This window comes from Periplaneta americana, chromosome 9 (assembly GCF_040183065.1).
Source record: "Periplaneta americana isolate PAMFEO1 chromosome 9, P.americana_PAMFEO1_priV1, whole genome shotgun sequence".
Lineage (NCBI taxonomy): Eukaryota > Metazoa > Arthropoda > Insecta > Blattodea > Blattidae > Periplaneta > Periplaneta americana.
The window spans coordinates 117,905,092-117,920,426 of record NC_091125.1 but is presented as its reverse complement, the minus strand read 5'-3'; the positions used below and the strand labels follow the sequence as shown (position 1 = coordinate 117,920,426).

Here is a 15,335-nt window from a genome sequence, read left to right as displayed (position 1 = left end):
ATTCTGTACAAACAGTAAAACAGGATTTCTTCTTAATTTGCAATTTTCCCGTTATTGGTGTATAGACTGTAGCCATATGAAAATTCAAAGCCCTATTGGACACTTGAATGAGATGTACCGAAACAGGAAGGGTTACTTCTCTATCAATCTGTACCAAGAATCGTTGCATGTTGGCCTGGGTCAGTATTTGATGCCTATCTTGTGCAAAGTTTGAAAACAATGACTATCCAAAAACACAATATTACCATAGCGACACGCATGTATAATGAGCGAATTATTTGCGCCAGCTACGATGGCTCTGTCGTTTTGAATTTTTACAGTTTAAAGGTGGAATAGCTAACAGATCGTTAAATATCAACGACCTATACTTTAAAGACTGGAATAGTTTAAAGGTCCGTTACTTAACGAGAGAATAGCAATTTATGGAACAGGTTTCTTGCAACCCAGCATCAGTCTGTTAAATAAATGTTAAGGGTACTGGTCTCAGGATATTTACGTCTGGTTTTACCACACTATTTCCTATTCTTTATGTATGTATTGCATATGTTCTCTTAATGAAGATCTGTTTTCCATTCACGCACAACTGAGAAAACGAACATTCTACACTTAATCACAGCCAAACAAACACTGTCGCCACTAAAATCACGTTTCCCTCCTAGTAACAGTTGCGTGGAAACCTGATGGATAAACGGCCAGCCAATTTCCCAATCTAGATGGCTCAGATGCGCTGTATTTAAAGGTTTCAGTCTCAGAGAATCATTGTCTGTTATGTTTGGTTATCCTAGAATCTGTATAAAATAATGGGCCCACCAGCACAGCATCCTTTCCTAATGGTGATTGGTACTGCAATGAGGATAAAATCTTTAAGCATTCGAAATTACGGACAACTTAAATCTCAACACATGGTTGCAAAACTCGAAATTTTCTACACAAAACTGAATTATTCCGAAACTACATCCATATGTTTCTGAATGGCTAATTGGTTCTTAAGATTATGTCATAGATACACTAACAGAATTCCTCTACTTACCAGGTCGCGTAGTCTTTCTTCTTCCTTTTGTTGTAGTTTCTTATTTAGCATCTCTTGGGCTTTATCTTTTTCTTCTAACAAATTCTGCATTTCTTTTAACTTTTCTTCCAGGACCTGTTTTTCCTATATAACATAAGAAATACTGAATATTAACCATAAGTGTACAGTGTAAGTAAAATTCAACTGATAACAAAAGATATAACGTAACGATCTATGACATCTACCTATGTAGTGAGGAAAATGAATTTTTGCATCAGTCTAATCAGCAAAAGTAGACAAATGGCATAACAGCATTACAAAGCAACAGTCGACAATTTTCGGGGATTATAGAGATTTCTTGAAGAACAGTGACATACAGTAGTACCTTCAGAAGTGTGTTCTGTGACATCCTCCTCTCCTCTGCCTTCTGCACTGTAGTACTGCCACTGTCCTGAAGTCTATCCTCTTCCAGGTCAATCTTCTGCGCTGTTTTCTGTCCCTTATTCCGATTAGTATCTGTATCTCTGTGAAACAGAGGACAACTTTCTGTGAAGGTTCATACTCATCTCCAAACAACAAAGTGTGTGTTTAATTTAATGATTTTTTTGCAATTATAATAGATGTTCAAAATCACGGACATATGGAAATTATAGATTTTTTATGGCGTTCCAAGGTAAACAGCCAGTTAGGAGTAAAATTTGCATTGGAACCCATACGTTAGAACAGGTAAACTCATTTAAATATTTACGTTATAATTTGACATATTTACTTGTTATTGATATATCTGAAAATATTCAACATTTTAATGGAGCCTTAAGGACCATCAACCAGGTTTTCACAACAACGAAAACCCAAAAACATACCAGGTTAAAAGCTTATAAAGTTCTAGCAAGACCTGTCCTCGTGTATGGTAGTGAGGCCTGGACTGTCCGAAACTCAGATGTTCAACATCTAACTGGGGAAATGAGATTTCTAGGGAGGACTGCCAGCTACAGCTTGCTTAACCATAAAAGGAATGAACTAATTACAAAACAATTGAAAATTACATCTATTTATGAACATCTCAACCACTATAAACAAAAATGGCTTAACCATGTCAATAGAATGGACCGTTCCAGACTCCCAAGACAAATTCTCCACTATATATCACATGGAAGACGATCTTTGGGATGTCCCCTGAAAAGATGGACGGAGACCGTAACAGGTCACTAGGCCTAATACCTGGAAGGACGATGATGATGATAGATTTTAAAATAGAGGGTCACTCCAAAAGCAAAGTAATTAACCAAATTTTTTAAAGTTATATTTTATTTCACAGTTTTGCTGTTTACAAAATTTGTTGTTGTATCCTCTAGCAACAAAATATTTTTTTTTCTACACAAACCCCATGTCTCTCTATTGTCTTACATCATCTCAGAATAAGGGTATGTATGTCTGAATAGTAAAACTAAAACCTGTAGGCCTACCACATTATCACACCTCACACAAGAGAAATATCATATTCAAATTTTGTTCTATGAATGCAAACAAGACGCAACAGAAATCTCAGGATTACGGATAGTTCCAATTGCCCCATTCCCTGCAAGATCCCAGAATGCAGTTTCATTGCAAGAGCTTTTTCAACTCTGAGAAAGATGGTAAAGTACATTGATTGGAATGATGATTTCGTGACAAGAAAATGTTTTTTCTCATAATAAGTATGTTCTTGTGCAGTTTTCTTTGTTCTTGTTTAGAACTTCTGATATGTCTCAATATAACACAACATTTGCATACATATTCTGCTCAGTCAGATGATATCTCCACAGTGCATAATATTACATGAGAATAGATAAAACTGTTGAGTATCACATATTGCTGGTATAAAATTTAGTAAGAAATTTAAACATTTTTTAACTCTGAGTTTAAAAGCAAAATAAACTATCAATATTTAACTCAATATACAGCATTGCATCTCAAAATCCAGTGGATTAATTTATAACAAATCTAAACCATTTCCTAAAATGTGACCATGTTAACAGAAATCGTGTTTCAGATAAAGTTTCCTTACTTGGCATGATTTGTTTTTCCATATTATGAATTCACCAGAAATACATATGTAGCCTAAATGACAAATTTACTTGAACAATATAAGTCTCCATCAGCTATATGCAGATCTTCAAATATTTTAAAGGTTTCTTTTTTTGAAGTCAAACTTTATTATCGTGCATAAAGAACTCCAGACCACAAAGTGCAAGATGAATTACGAAATATATTAAAAAGAAAGTGCATCTGAACAATCATATCTCCCAAAAGCATAGATTTCATACCAGGCCAATAATGATGGATCAACAAGGTATTTTAAGAATCCTTCAGAAGAACAAACACTAGACATGCCATATTTTAAATTTATGGCATGTAAAATAATCCTATTCAGACAAAATTACTGGCTAGCTGTTTCTCGCCCCACCTAGCTGCTGATTTAAGCACAAATGTCTCTACAACACAATGTCCCACCTGAGAATGCAATATATCGTGAGAATACATACACTGCAGCAAGGGACCTAAAAAGGTTATCTCAGTAACTTACATTTCGATGCTATACATTTCGAATGAGGAGTCAATATCTGAATTCAGTTTATTTGTAGTAGATTTGAAAATGCAATCTTATTCTAGGGTGGAGTGTTCACAAAACTGCACGTATAAAACCAATGTGACAAAATAATTTTAGTAGACCTATATTGTCAAGTACTTACACTTTAATATCCAACCTCATCTTTTTGTTACAAGGTGAATAGGTATCTTTGGTGCAGAATGTGAAGTTATAAGTGGAGAATTCAATCTGGTCACCATCTTTTAATGTGGTTGGCTTGTCTTTCTCCAGTTTTCTTTTATTAAGAAATGTTCCAAATGTGCTCTGAAAAAAAAAAAAAAAAAATTAAATGGCAACATACATATTTCATTAATTGAACAGAATTTTATGACAGTACGAACTACGAACAATTGTAGAAAATACTGGTAATTGAACAATTCTAATTGCTTATAAACATGTATGTATGTATTATATAAAACATCACAGCTGTCTGGATTGTACAGGTTGCTATGCAAGAGAGACATAACAAAAAAAAGTTATAGCTGCCCTTTCTAAGGGTTACCATGAAGATACAGCCTACTTATCAATCCAAAGAAGATAATATTTAATTTATGTATGCTAATAATTTTAATGCAATAGTACAATAACTGTTTTTGTTTTATGTAAGTTTGAGTGGGCAGCTATCACTTTCAAAAAGTTATTACATTTTGATTTTTAAGAATATAAATGTATTGTGGCCATGGTTACATGAAAACTTTATTATCTAAACCTAAATACATAATTAAACTCTACCAATCTAAATCTAATGGCATAGCACCCTCTCTACCAGTCTGTCTCCATGTTTTCCAAGCATCTCAAGTTCTAGAAATTTCTCACAAAGTCTGGTAGCGTCTGTAGCAGTGCTACTTCCAGTCTAGTGTAAACCACGGTACTCAATGTTCACTAGCTAGCTGTGCTGCCACAGGTGGCTAAATTACAAACTATTACAATACATTACACCAAACAAAATTATGTACTATAGCTAAGGAGTCTCTTAAGATTTGGAGCCCGATGCCCTCAAGATGGTAACTGTGCAGGCCGAAACAGTTGAAAAGATAAACTGAAAATCTTGTAACTGTTCCACTTGCACCAAAAAGCAACCCAATTGTTTCCCAGTTCTCGATGTTGTATTTGTGTGAAAAATATACAAAACAAGGATCATGATGTTTTTTCTCAAGATTTACATCTTGTACTTAGAATGCGGATGCTTTAGCAAAGAAGGGCAGCACTGCTACTTACAGACCTGTTACTAAATCTACGTATTCCTCTGTGAAAAGATTGATTAAATCTACATACTTAGACTTCAACAAACAAAATTTGATAACACAATCTCAAGGGAAAAAATGGAACTCCCTGCATCATAATCCACAGTTGATTCCCGATTTACCACGAAAATCGTCTGTAGCTGCATTTAGATTGGCAACAGGCCATGACTGTTTGGCCAAGCATCTGCATAGAATTGGAATATATCAGTCTCCTAACTGTCCATTGTGCAACTCAAATCAAGAAATGGATTTAGAACATCTCAAAATCTGTGCGTCAGTGGCTAACCATGACAATATCTTTGAAAAATATTGGAGTGCAAGAGGTCAAATGACTTTATTGTCAAATGCCTGGCATTAGAAAACAACAACAACATCTTGTACTTGAGTGACTCCTTTTTCAAAATGTACCATTGGGTCAATTCTGTACCTCTTACTTCTCTGTCTGTCGATTACAACTATGTCTGCTCTCTTAGTGGAACCTTCGTTTGAAATGCAATGAATCTCTTCATGCACTTCAAACTTGTTGCACTCTCTGAAGCAGTTGCAACTCTATTATGGCGGTTTATCCTTAAAAGTTCTCCCTTTCTACAGAAGCTAAGCACATGTGGTAGGGTTTCAATCTCATTGAACATGCAGCAATGGTTTACTTGACTTATGCCTGGGACACTTCTCACAGCCACTAAGCTAGCATTCATTTTTATTGCATTTGTTCACTGCGAGCAAGAAAGACCTTTCTCGGTAGAAATCCATGAGTGTCTCAGAGAAAAGAGACACTTCCTGATCCTTGCAGGGAAGCTGTTTCCACTTCTTGTACTGGTGTTCTCACAAACCTTAATACCCATCGCCCACTGAGGTGTCTAGCTACTTGATGTGGAAATGGAGAAAATTGTGTATTGTGGTGTTAGCAAAATGGTTTAAATATTAAACAAAAATGTATTTTATGCTATATACAGGAAATATATATATTGTAACGTTTTATTTAACTCACAACAATGGATTTTATTCTTCCAACAATAATTCTTTTCTACAATTCGCCTTAACAATTGGATTTTCACTCAACACAGTATTCGTTATAGCACTCCACCGACGACAATGACAATTTACTTGGACTAGTACGAACAACAATGAACTGTTAATCTTAACTAATATTTACAAAGCACTATTTACAAATCAGAACTATCAGTTCTCCGTTCACAGTTCTTCTAGCTCAGTCACTCGAGTCCACAGTATCTCGAACCACAGACCTTCAGAGACAGTACTCGAACTCAGGTCCCTCCAACTGCGGTCCACTGAACTCGAACTCAGGCCTTTGGATGCTGATACAGTTGCGGACGCACACTCGAGTCGAACTCCGGTACACAAGACTGGCTTGCTTGCTCTGGCTTTCTCACTGACTGGCTGACTAATCAACTGAAAAACTGCTCGAGTTTGCTGGCGTTTCTTCTTTTATAGCGAAATCATAATTGCGAGAAATTTCTACAGGTGTGCAGAGAATTATCTGGATATCTCCACTTCGATGGACTTCTGGAAGAGTCGGGAGAGTCCGTCCCCCCCTACTCCGTACGCAGCAGTTGCGCGGGCACTCTCTCTCCACGTTGGCCCTTTCCCCTCTCCGCCGCGCGCCATCCCTCAGTGCCTCGTGAAGCCCGCGCGATATGCTCTCTCGCGGGACGCTGGTCGTGAGTTCGAATCTCACGTCGCTGTCACATTGCTCCCTCCTTAGGACTGCTCGTCTCGGGCAGTCCCTTGGTAGGCTGCTAGTCGGTCCAACGTTTGGGGTCCTCCGGCTGCTCCCTCCTTATGGTGGCGCCACCCCATCCTTGGCTTGGCTGGGCAGCGATACTCGTTCTGCGTGGGCGCCATCTTGCTTTTCCCCTTGGCCCTCCAAGGAGAGCTCGCTGGCCACGGGTTGGTCCTCGGCGTCCATCATCCCGACCAAGACGGAGTATACAGCGCCGGACGTCCACCGTCGCATCGAGTAACCACATGGCGTCGAGTCCCAGGACGACGTCCTGGGTGATGTTGGCGACGAACACCCACATCTCCAGTTTCCTCTTCCCCAAGGTCAGGTCCAGGAAGACCTCTCTCTGGATGGGCAAGCTCTCGCCTGAAGCAGTCCGTAGCTCGTATTGGCGCAGCGGCGTCCTCCCAGGTAGGCCACGCACGACGTCTGGTCTGGCGATAGTGAGCATCGCCCCGGTGTCCACCAGTACTCTGCATGGACGGCCTTTTATCCGTCCTTCAGCAATCAGCCCATCGTCGCATCTTCTGTCGACCGGTTTCAGGACGAGCCGAGGGGACGGTGATGATGGCGCCGACGTGCTCCTCCTAGCATCGGCCCCCTCTCTCTCCTGACTGTAGCCAGGTCGGTCGCAACTCCTCCGCAAGTGCCCAGGTTCACCGCAGGACCACCAGGTGGGCACCCGTCGTCCCCGTTGCTCAGGCGACTGTTGACTCCTCTCGATGTCTGCCACCTCTCTCTCCGGCCGGTGGCCAGAGTGGTCGCAGTCCCTCCTTAGGTGTCCCGGCCTCCCGCAGGACCAGCAGATGGGCGCCAGTCGTCTCTGCCGCTCCGTTGACTGCTGGCGCTCCTCGACGTCAGCCACCTCTCTCTCCTGCCTGTGGCTGGATTGGTCACAGTCCCTTCTCAAGTGTCCTGGTTTGCCACAGGACCAGCAGGTGGGCACCCGTCGTCTCCGCCGCTCCGTTGACTGCTGCTCGGGTGGCTTCGGTTGGCGCCCCCCAGCATCCGTCGCCGTGACGCTCCTGATCCAGTGCGGTGTTGAGACTCCCGCCGCCGACTTGGCCGCCTCCATCCTGAGGGCCGCCACCAGAGCTGCGTTGATAGTGCGATGCTCTGCCAGGAGTAGCTGTTGTCTTATTTCCGGGTCTCGAACTCTGCTGCCAGTGTAGGCAGCCTCTCCAGCGATGAAGTCAGTAGGCAGGCCCCTGAGGGCCTTATGGGCAAGTTGTTCCACCGCCATCGCGAATTCTTGCAGGGACTCGCCTGACAGTTGGACCCTCGTTTTCAATTGGGTCCTGAATGCTGCAGCAAGTTGATGGTCACCATAACGTCCCTCCAAGGCCGCCATAATCTCAGCGGCTGTCCCATCTTTCGGCACGCTGTGAAGAATCTCCGACGCCTGTCCTTGAAGCGTGGTCAACAGCTGGGTAGTCTTCTCCGCTGGCATCCACCCATTATGTGCAGCGGTGGCCTCGAATTGGCGACGGAATATCGCCCAAGACGTCGTACCGTCGAACTTCGGCGTCTTGACGTTGTAATGTCTGGCTGAAGGCGATGGTTCCACAGGGCCACTATATGGAGTCCTCAACTCTGTGGCCGCTTCTTGCATGGCACGTCGAACCTCCTCAGCAACTATCTGTTTATGTTCTCTAGCCTGGCGATCCACCAACGCGAGAATGTGCTTGTTTTCCTCAGCGTGTTTGTCCATCATCTCACTCGTCTTGTCCAGCAACTCGCTCGTCTGCTCTTGACGACGCTCGAGATCGCGGATTTTGCCATCGAAATGGTCTACATCCTTTCTCAACTCGGCTACTGTCTCGTTTATAGTTGTAAAATTCTGGTTTAGTTTATCCAAATCGGCCTTAAGTTCGTCTTTCACAATGGCGGCAATTCCATCTACGTGGGCCGAAACTCTTTCAATTTGCGTAGTGACGTCATCTTTCACTCCGCTTATGTCACTTTTCATCTCTGTTTTCACTTCACTTATATCGTTCTTGACCTCACTGATGTGCCTGTTCATGTCGTTCATGTTATCTTTTACTTCACTAATGTGCATGTTCATTTCTGCTTTCATTTCTGCGATGGCTTGCAGGATCTGCTGTAGGTTCTCCATTGTCGATAATATCCCACTTCTGACACCAATGTAAATTTAATTCAACTCAACAATGGAATTTTATTCTTCCAACAATAATTCTTTTCTACAATTCGCCTTAAACGCTCTCATCAACAATTGGATTTTCACTCAACACAGTATTCGTTATAGCACTCCACCGACGACAATGACAATTTACTTGGACTAGTACGAACAACAATGAACTGTTAATCTTAACTAATATTTACAAAGCACTATTTACAAATCAGAACTATCAGTTCTCCGTTCACAGTTCTTCTAGCTCAGTAACTCGAGTTCACAGTATCTCGAACCACAGACCTTCAGAGACAGTTCACTGTACTCGAACTCAGGTCCCTCCAACTGCGGTCCACTGAACTCGAACTCAGGCCTTCGGATGCTGATACAGTTGCGGACGCACACTCGAGTCGAACTCCGGTACATAAGACTGGCTTGCTTGCTCCGGCTTTCTCACTGACTGGCTGACTAATCAACTGAAAAACTGCTCGAGTTCGCTGGCGTTTCTTCTTTTATAGCGAAATCATAATTGCGAGAAATTTCTACAGGTGTGCAGAGAATTATCTGGATATTTCCACTTCGACGGACTTCTGGAAGAGTCGGGAGAGTCCGTCCCCCACTACTCCATACGCAGCAGTTGCGCGGGCACTCTCTCTCCACTCTCTCGCTGCGTTGGCCCTTTCCCCTCTCTGCCGCGCGCCGTCCCTCAGTGCCTCGTGAAGCCCGCGCGATATGATCTCTCGCGGGATGCTGGTCGTGAGTTCGAATCTCACGTCGCTGTCACAATATTTATGCGACCTGACATATTCAATCAAAATATCGTCCCTCATATTATGTAATTTTAAATTAATATTATTTTACTTAATATTTCAGTGGCAATATGGACACATTTACAATGAAAGAGGTAAAAACAAAAGATCGTCGCCACGCTTCTGATTCATGATTGGATGACATTCAACTTGTGTTTCTTCGCATTTGTGGAAACTAGACCTTGATAATATTGAATCAGGCCCGTCTTGCATTCTTTCACTCTACCGTTGACTGTAATCAGATACATGGAGCTTGTATTTGTCAAACTTCAAGAAATTCACCGTAACAAAATGTAAAGAAAACAAATGATTGTAATCCCAGTCTAATAAGATTCATCTGAAAAACATGAGTAATTTATGTTCATACCTGTTATAAGAAAAAGTGAGAAAATTCTGGTAATCTCAGAAAACAATAGACATTGAATTATAGACTATTTGCAAATTATATTACTTATTTGGTAAATTTCGCCAAAGTGGTAAATAATAATTATAGCTGCTGCAAGTGTTTTTGTAAAAGCTAGTTTTTTCCCTGGACCAATAACACAATGCCAAAGCAGCCATAAAACCGCTTTGGCGAAGATTTACATTATTATTTATTATATGTCATTCTTTACTGTGCTCTAATGGATAATGTTTGAATTAGCACCACTAACTTCCGTTTCGGATCAGCATGCTCATACTATGTCAGATTAGTCTGGTGTTATGGAGCTGCCCCAAAAAATATTACCAGGATTCTCGATATTGTAGGTACTACTGCCTACATGATACACGGATGATATGTCCACATCTTTACGTCCACAGACAAAATGTCCATTTTTTAATGTCCAGTTTCTTCTGTCCTTTACATTAAAGTCCATTAATTTATAGGTCCAGTATTTAAAGTCCACTGTAGTTGTGTCCATAGATGGTTTGTCCATAATTTAAAAGATCCACAAATCTGAAGTAATAACCAATTTAAAAAATCATCAATCTGCTTTTAATATGATGGAAATAATAGTCAACCAGATGTACATTATTTTAGAATTTTAATATTACATAATAACTATAATTATAACATATGTTTATTCAATTATAAAAATAACAATAATTTGCTTCATTATCGTTTTCATCACAAGAAATTTCTTCTGCATACAGTTTCAACTGATAACTAATGCCTCTAAGATGTCTGTCAACATCACTGTTTTCTCTATATACATGGTAATTCCGCACCATTTCCTCAATGTGTCTTGAATTTAAAACATAGGACTTCTTTATGGGATGATGTATTGCCATGTGACCTGCCATTAATTTAATTGATTTATTAATAACTAATTGTCATTTTGGTCCTTCTGCAAGTTTTCGATAAACTTCCATATGTTAGCATGGTGAGTTACTATACATTTTTTAAATTTGGAGTGCCATCCTTCTATTGTATTAATTGTCCTTTGAGTTCCATTCAAGACTAGGTTATAAACATTCCAGACATGCGGAGGAAAGCAAGGCGGCACCTCTCGTCTTCTACATCTGGCAGGTATTCCTCTTATGAAGGTCCTTTCTATAATAATGATAAATCTAATTCTGATTCCTCTACACCATCACATCTAGTGATGTAAGATGTATTATGGACATTATAATTAAATGACAGTAAAAGTCATTGTATATAATGTAGGCCTATATGAACAAAATTTATTGTGGACATATTTGTTTGTGGATTAGGTCTACATGTCTATGGACGTTATGTTCAGTGGACAAAACATTTGTGGACATAACGTGATTATGGAAATTTTTGTCTTTGGACTTGCTGAAAAATGGACACAACTGTAGTGGACTAGTCATCCAACACCATAACACAAATGAAGAGTTCGTTAGATGCAGTGAGGCTGGAGTCTCTATAAACGCAGCTTCACGTACCTTATCACATAGTGTCCAGGCTTCATCAGTCTTCTGGAAGATGCACTGAGTTTTCGAAACAGCAACATCAGGGATATTGTATGATACATGTTTAGCACGTCCGAGCGAAAACTGAAAAACATCAAAAGCACTATATTATGAAGACAGATCCCTATATTGAAAGGGGTAAATCTGAATATATGTTGCTTCTGTTATTTTAAGAGGGTGAAACTAACGCTGAGATAGTTCCAGTGATTTCGAAGTTAAAAATTGTTGAATTTATAAGGGATTTTTTTTTTTTTGTGGAGATGCAGTTGATCGCATATGTAAGGCATAATAAAAGCCTAAACTAACCAAACCTAACCTGTCACAGATTCATGTAAGGTGTAAAAGCGGAGTACGAAGGGAACTATCTCAGTGTTAGTTTAGCCTAATAAACAGATAGGTATCTTCAATTGTTCATAGTTACGTAACACATCTCACAATTTTATAAGACTGTAATTAGAGGCTGCTGGAAGAGAGATAAGTATTTCTGTGCTATTGCGTTACCACACTAAGATACGAATGTATTTACATAGTTGGCCTCTAGTCGAGTTAAATGTGTCGTAAAAAAAAAGAACAAATAGAAATTATGTAGATAGGAAGAGGACGAGGTATGTGACAAGGTTAGTGGGTGAGTTGAGGGAATATATAACTAGTCTACTAACCTTGTCACATACCTCGCCTCATGTCACTTAACTATCCTCTGAACTAACCCACTAGCCTTGTCATAAACCTTGGCCACTTGGGGGATAGTTAAGTGACATGAGGTCGAGTTATATGACTAGTTTAGTTGAGGGGATAGTTAAAGTGGCATGAGGCGAGGTATGTGACAAGGTTAGTAGGCTAGGCTAGTTACTATTATATCTCCTTAACTAACCCACTAAATCTTGTCATATACCTCAGCCGCATGGCCGTTCTTAACTACATATTTACAGAAAAATGTACTACAGACGCCAATTCAACATCCAAATAAGAAATCCTCCTACGCAACATGTGGCAATTTCTGGACTTCGGTGGACAGAGAAAAATATCCCATTGTCCTTAGTGTTGCTCTGAAAATGTACTCGTGTTTTGGTTCAACATATCTTTGTGAAGTTGCACTTTCATCTATGATCATCAAAAACAATACAGATCCTGCCTGACAGACTCACACCTGGATGACATGTTAAGAACAGCCTATTCCAGCTACACACCAGATTTTCCTCAACTTGCAGCGAGCACGCAGTGTCAGATTTCACACTAATTATGTAGTAAACATAATTTCATATATCTGTTCTGTTATTATTATTATTATTATTAGTGAATGTTACTTATGTCCCACCCACTATAGGAGTCACAGGCCAGTTTTACAGTAATCCTAAACATCTTGACGTGATAATAAAAACCTAACCTAAGTGCGTCGGTGTCTATTCCAAAATCGGCGGAAGTCGCTCAACGCTCCTTTAACCAATACTCGTTCAGTGGGCGGTGGATACTCTACATTGACATTATTATTATTGGTAGCAGTAATGTCAAAATAATGGGATCGTAACCTGGCGCCCGCACACCCCTACTTTTATAGTTATCATTCAAATGTGCCAGAGTACAAACGAACGTTGGACAGGCCTACCATAAAGCAATTTAAGTTAAATTTAGTGTCGGTACATTTTATATGGCGATATTTACTAGAGACAACCGAAATTAATTTTACACTGTCACAAACATTTTTTGCGTGATTTACACAGCTTACCTAGCTATATTAACTGTCGAGCAAATAAACTGGTAATCATTTACTTTAGTAATACCGTAGTTGAGGACCTAACTGGTGCACCATTCATATAGTGCTGTGGTTCTCAAAATGTACTAATCCCTGGAGATCCGCGGGCGCGCTTCCGTACAGGGGCAGAGGCGCTTCTTCTAAGGTTAGAGCCCAGTTTAGATTTGTGTTAATCGAAAATTACGGACTAGAAAATATTGAGACTAGGACGCATGTTTATACGACACTTTTTTCGATTAATAAACACACACACCTAAACTAGGCTCTAACCTTAAGAGAACTGTCACTGCCCCTGTACGGAAGAGCGCCAGGATTCATTTACGTTAAGAAAATTGTGTGACAAAACACATATTTATTACCAAGAAATATGCTAAAAAAAAACCAACTTACTTCTGAATGTACTAGGTCAATTTTTGATTCGTCACCAAGATTAGAAATTAATATTGCTGGCTCACATACTTCACGATCCTCAGGTGTTACAAGTGTTCTTCTTAATTGTGTTTGTGCAATTTTTGCTGTAGACGCATGAGATGTAGCTTCGTTCATTTCTGTCATTTTTGAGAGTTTAAGATGAAGTATATGAAAGCCCATTACAAACAAAAATTCACCTATAAATTGGCATCTTATTATCCACCATACAACTTCAGTCAGTAATTACAGACAAACATTTAAGAATTGCTTTTAAAGAATACTACATATGATATACATAACTAATGACACTGTAATGTTGCCAGAAAAATCATCAATCAAATATGTAAATTGTATCACAACACAAAGAATTTATCATTTCTTTAGGTTCGAAACTCTTTTAGTATTCTGGCGCAATGTTGCCCGAACAAACAAAAACATGTTTAACGACAAATCAATGGTCGCCAACCTATGTAATAAAAATATACTCAGTAAATGTATATTATTTATCGTCATTTATATATGTATTCTACAACATGCTTTCAATAACAAGCATTTTATCACAAACTTATTAATAGGCATTTTAGTAATATATTTTTCGGGTGGTCAAAAATGTATTACCTTTGGTTAAACGAGCGTTGAGCGACTTGGTACGTTAAGTCTGTTGGTATATATGATTCAAATGGACATGCCCACTTGATGTGGTTGATGTAGAGCGCTAAAATTTAAACGGTTTAAGAGTACGCCACCGCTGTGGAGTAACGGTTAGTGCGTCTATTCGAAATCAAAGACTGGTCTTAGATACTGATTTGAAATTCCTTTTACTAGCTAAAACTAGAACACGGAAGAGGTGGCAGCACTTTGAGAATACTCAAGCAAAAAGGGCCTTTTATAGATATCAAAGAGCAATTCGAAGAAGACGTCAAGCATATATTACGAAATCATTTGAAGATAAAATTCACGAAGCGAGTTCAAATAGTAAAGATTTCTGGTCTCTTACAAAACATTTAGCCTATTACACAAAAATTTCACAAACAAAAACACTCCTATCCAAGACCTCAATGGATCCACAGAAGAAGTTAAAATTTTAGCTGAATCTTTACAGGCGCGATTTCAGCAACATCTTGAACCATCAGATCCAGTTTTTACAAGAGAAACCATCTTAAAAGTTAATAACATTCTTACATTGCCTCTTTCTGAATCAATAACTTTTGTCATCCTGAAAGAGGTACTTCACACAATTGAGAATCTTCCAGCCAACAAAGCACCAGGACCTGATAAAATTACTTAGCCATGAAAATGCCTAGAAGAGCCATCACACTTACTTACAAATGGCATTTTTAGGAACCCGGAGGTTCATTGCCGCCCTCACATAAGCCCAGCATTGGTCCCTATCCTGTGAAATATTAATCCAGTCTCTATCAACATATCCCACCTCCTTCAAATTCATTTTAATATTTTCTTCCCATCTATGTCTCGGCATCCCCGAACGTCTATTTCCCTCCGGCCTCCCAACTAGCACTCTGTATGTATTTCTGAATTCGCCCATACGTGCTACATGCCCTGCCCATCTCAAACGTCTGGATTTAATGTTTCTAATTATGTCAGGTGAAGAATACAATGCGTGCAGTTCTGCATTGTGTAACTTTCTCCATTCTCCTGTAATTTCATCTCTCTTAGACCCAAATATTTTCCTA

The 15,335-nt window shown here is 39.7% G+C and overlaps 1 protein-coding gene across 3 annotated transcripts in view; it reads right to left on the bottom strand.

The window, feature by feature from the left end:
- Positions 1-14,217, bottom strand: part of LOC138706422 (E3 ubiquitin-protein ligase rnf8-B-like) — a 37,291-nt gene extending 23,074 nt beyond the window's left edge. For 2 of the 3 annotated variants that reach the window (XR_011333995.1, XM_069835712.1), the window contains exons 1-5: positions 13,621-14,217; positions 11,454-11,564; positions 3,742-3,902; positions 1,395-1,533; positions 1,031-1,153 (exon numbers count right to left, since the gene is read on the bottom strand). Coding sequence is in view for 2 of the 3 variants with exons in the window: in XM_069835712.1 (XP_069691813.1) it covers positions 1,031-1,153; positions 1,395-1,533; positions 3,742-3,902; positions 11,454-11,564; positions 13,621-13,821 (735 nt within the window). In the remaining variant the exon portion in view is untranslated. The remainder of the gene's footprint in view (positions 1-1,030; positions 1,154-1,394; positions 1,534-3,741; positions 3,903-11,453; positions 11,565-13,620) is intronic. The other variant, XM_069835713.1, reaches the window with a different exon arrangement.
- Positions 14,218-15,335: the final 1,118 nt, after the last annotated feature.